Raw genomic sequence first — 2,381 nt, forward strand, 5'->3', positions numbered from 1 at the left:
ATTTTCATTCTTGTCTATCATAGTGCAAACATCATATGTCTTTGTTACATGGGATACTTTATCTTGAATTTTTCCGTTGCAGTATAAGGAATAATAGAAGATTTTGGGGTGAATTTTTACCTTCCGTTCTTATTCTCATTATTATTTACAAATTAAAGCAAAAAAAAAATGATAAAAAGGAACATACACTAACAGTGAAAAAAAAAAGAGAAAAAAGAATATATAACATTATTTTATTATTTATTATTAACTTAATTTATATAAACTAACATATAACATATATGTTGTTGAAAATTTGTTCAATAAACTGTAAATAAGTTATATATATTAAAAAACAACTTAAATCATATTTACTCTTCCAATCAAAATTTAAATATATATTTTATTTAATTACAAATAACAAGCAATAATAATATTGATTTATTTTAGTTACTCTATCCATCCGTTTTATAAAAATGTCTTATTTATACTTTTTTTTTATGTTTTTAAATATTTTTTTTTAGAATACCAATATAATATTTATTATTTTTTTACTATTATATTTATATTTATTAATTTACACTATTTTTAATTATTTTATTAACTAATAAATACAAATATTTTAATAAATAATATTAACTTTATCATTAGAATACATTTAATATTTTTAAAAAAAATTATAAATAGTTCAAATAATATATTTATTATGAGATGAATGGAGTATATTATAACATAATATGTTAAAATATATGCACCCAACTAAACATTATACTACTAATCATACACTAGTAATCAAGAAGGTATACAAAAACGACGTCGCACCCTCTCACGCGCCAACCACGTGCCCAAACATCACTCCCCAGAAAATTATTATAATCATTTATTTAATAAAATAATCAAAATATAACAAAGGGTAAACTCGTCAATCCACATATCAAAACCAATGAGCGGGATTTAGAGCCGTTGCTAAAATTCAACGAAATTTTCGCGCCCAATTTTCTCTTCCCCTGCCCGTAAAATCTCGGGCACCTTCCCTCTTTTCTTTCTCCCCTTTTAATTTTCTCTCACTTTCCACAATTTTCCCACGAAATTTTCCTCTCTCTTTTTATTTCTCTTCCTCTTTCCTTCCATTCCTTTCCATCTTCAAACTTTTCATCTCTATTTCTCTCTCTAAAAACAACAACCTAAGACAACCCTTTTCTCTTATTCCTTCTTCTTGTTCTTCTAGCATCATTTTTTTTCTCATTCTGATTCTCATCCAAAAATCAATCTTTTCAACAACCCTTTGAGTTTCTCTCACTAAAAACACAATCTTTTCACAATTTTCTCAAACCCCAATTTGATTATCTTTGAATCCCTTATACCCACAAGAAAAAGGTTAATTTTTTATCACTGATAAAAAATGGGGTTTTCAAAGAAACAACAAATTGAGAATACTTTAGAATCCGAATCGAAAAAATGGGTAATCGCTGGAATTTCTCTCCGGTCACTGAAACCCATAAACACAAAGGTGAGTTCTAATAAAGATGTTGCGTTTGAAGATGAAGAAGATTCAACAACACCGACAGCAAAGGAAGCGAGGATTCCGATGAACTTGTCGTGTCCACCGGCACCGAGGAAACAGAGAATTTCAAGATGTAACAATGTTGTTGTCGGTGGTGTTGTTAGAGAGTTTTTTACACCTCCTGATTTGGAAACAGTGTTCAAGCTTCGTGTTGAGAAGAGTCTTTGATTTGTTTGAGGTTTTTATTCCACTAACAAACTTTGAAAATTAGGGTTCATCATGATGAGGTTATTAGATTGATATTGTTATATTTCTCTTTGAAGAACCTATGTATAAATGAAAATTTTCAATTTCAATATTTACATATGTTAGAAAGTTTAAGTGCTTTTTTATTAGATTATGTAGTTTAGTTGTGTTTTATTTATTTATTTTTATATTAAAGAGATGTCTTATTTTATGATTTTTTAATTTAATAATTATGCATGGAGTGTGATTGAGGTTATAGGTCATAGTGAAGGTGATGTTTTGGAATTGTGTGCTGATTTCTATGAGTGAGTATTTTTGTGTAACATTATAGTATTGTTCTCTTGGTGCAATTCTTAATATTTTGATGAATGTTTAGTTATTTTTGTTTCCATTTTTTGAGCTAAGTTATTTTTATGTTTCTTCTCTATACCTAATTTGGTACATGCTCTAAAGGTAAAAAAAGATTTAATTTGAGAAGGTAGTGTTTATATTTCAATGCTCTATTTTGGTTTATGTGACAAGGTAAAAGGCTAAGAAATTGTTGGTAGATAGAGTTGGCTAAAAAAGTTATCAAGTTTTGATGAAAGCTCTACTTGTGTTTGTACTTTTGTTACATACTCTTCAATGGTTTTTTTCTGATTCATAAATACTG

The 2,381-nt window shown here is 27.5% G+C and overlaps 1 protein-coding gene across 1 annotated transcript; it reads left to right on the forward strand.

Moving 5' to 3' along the window:
• The first annotated feature begins 1,030 nt into the window (after window positions 1-1,030).
• LOC127119207 (cyclin-dependent protein kinase inhibitor SMR6) lies at window positions 1,031-1,841 on the forward strand. The gene has a single exon (XM_051049392.1). The coding sequence runs from the start codon at window positions 1,382-1,384 to the stop codon at window positions 1,709-1,711; it is 330 nt and encodes a 109-aa protein (XP_050905349.1). The 5' UTR covers window positions 1,031-1,381; the 3' UTR covers window positions 1,712-1,841.
• Window positions 1,842-2,381: the final 540 nt, after the last annotated feature.

Source organism: Lathyrus oleraceus, chromosome 1, assembly GCF_024323335.1.
Source record: "Lathyrus oleraceus cultivar Zhongwan6 chromosome 1, CAAS_Psat_ZW6_1.0, whole genome shotgun sequence".
Taxonomy (NCBI): Eukaryota; Viridiplantae; Streptophyta; class Magnoliopsida; order Fabales; family Fabaceae; genus Lathyrus; species Lathyrus oleraceus.

Bases quoted from the DNA above. Each gene is read 5' to 3' on its own strand.
- LOC127119207 (XM_051049392.1), top strand. From the start codon at position 1,382: ATGGGGTTTTCAAAGAAACAACAAATTGAGAATACTTTAGAATCCGAA.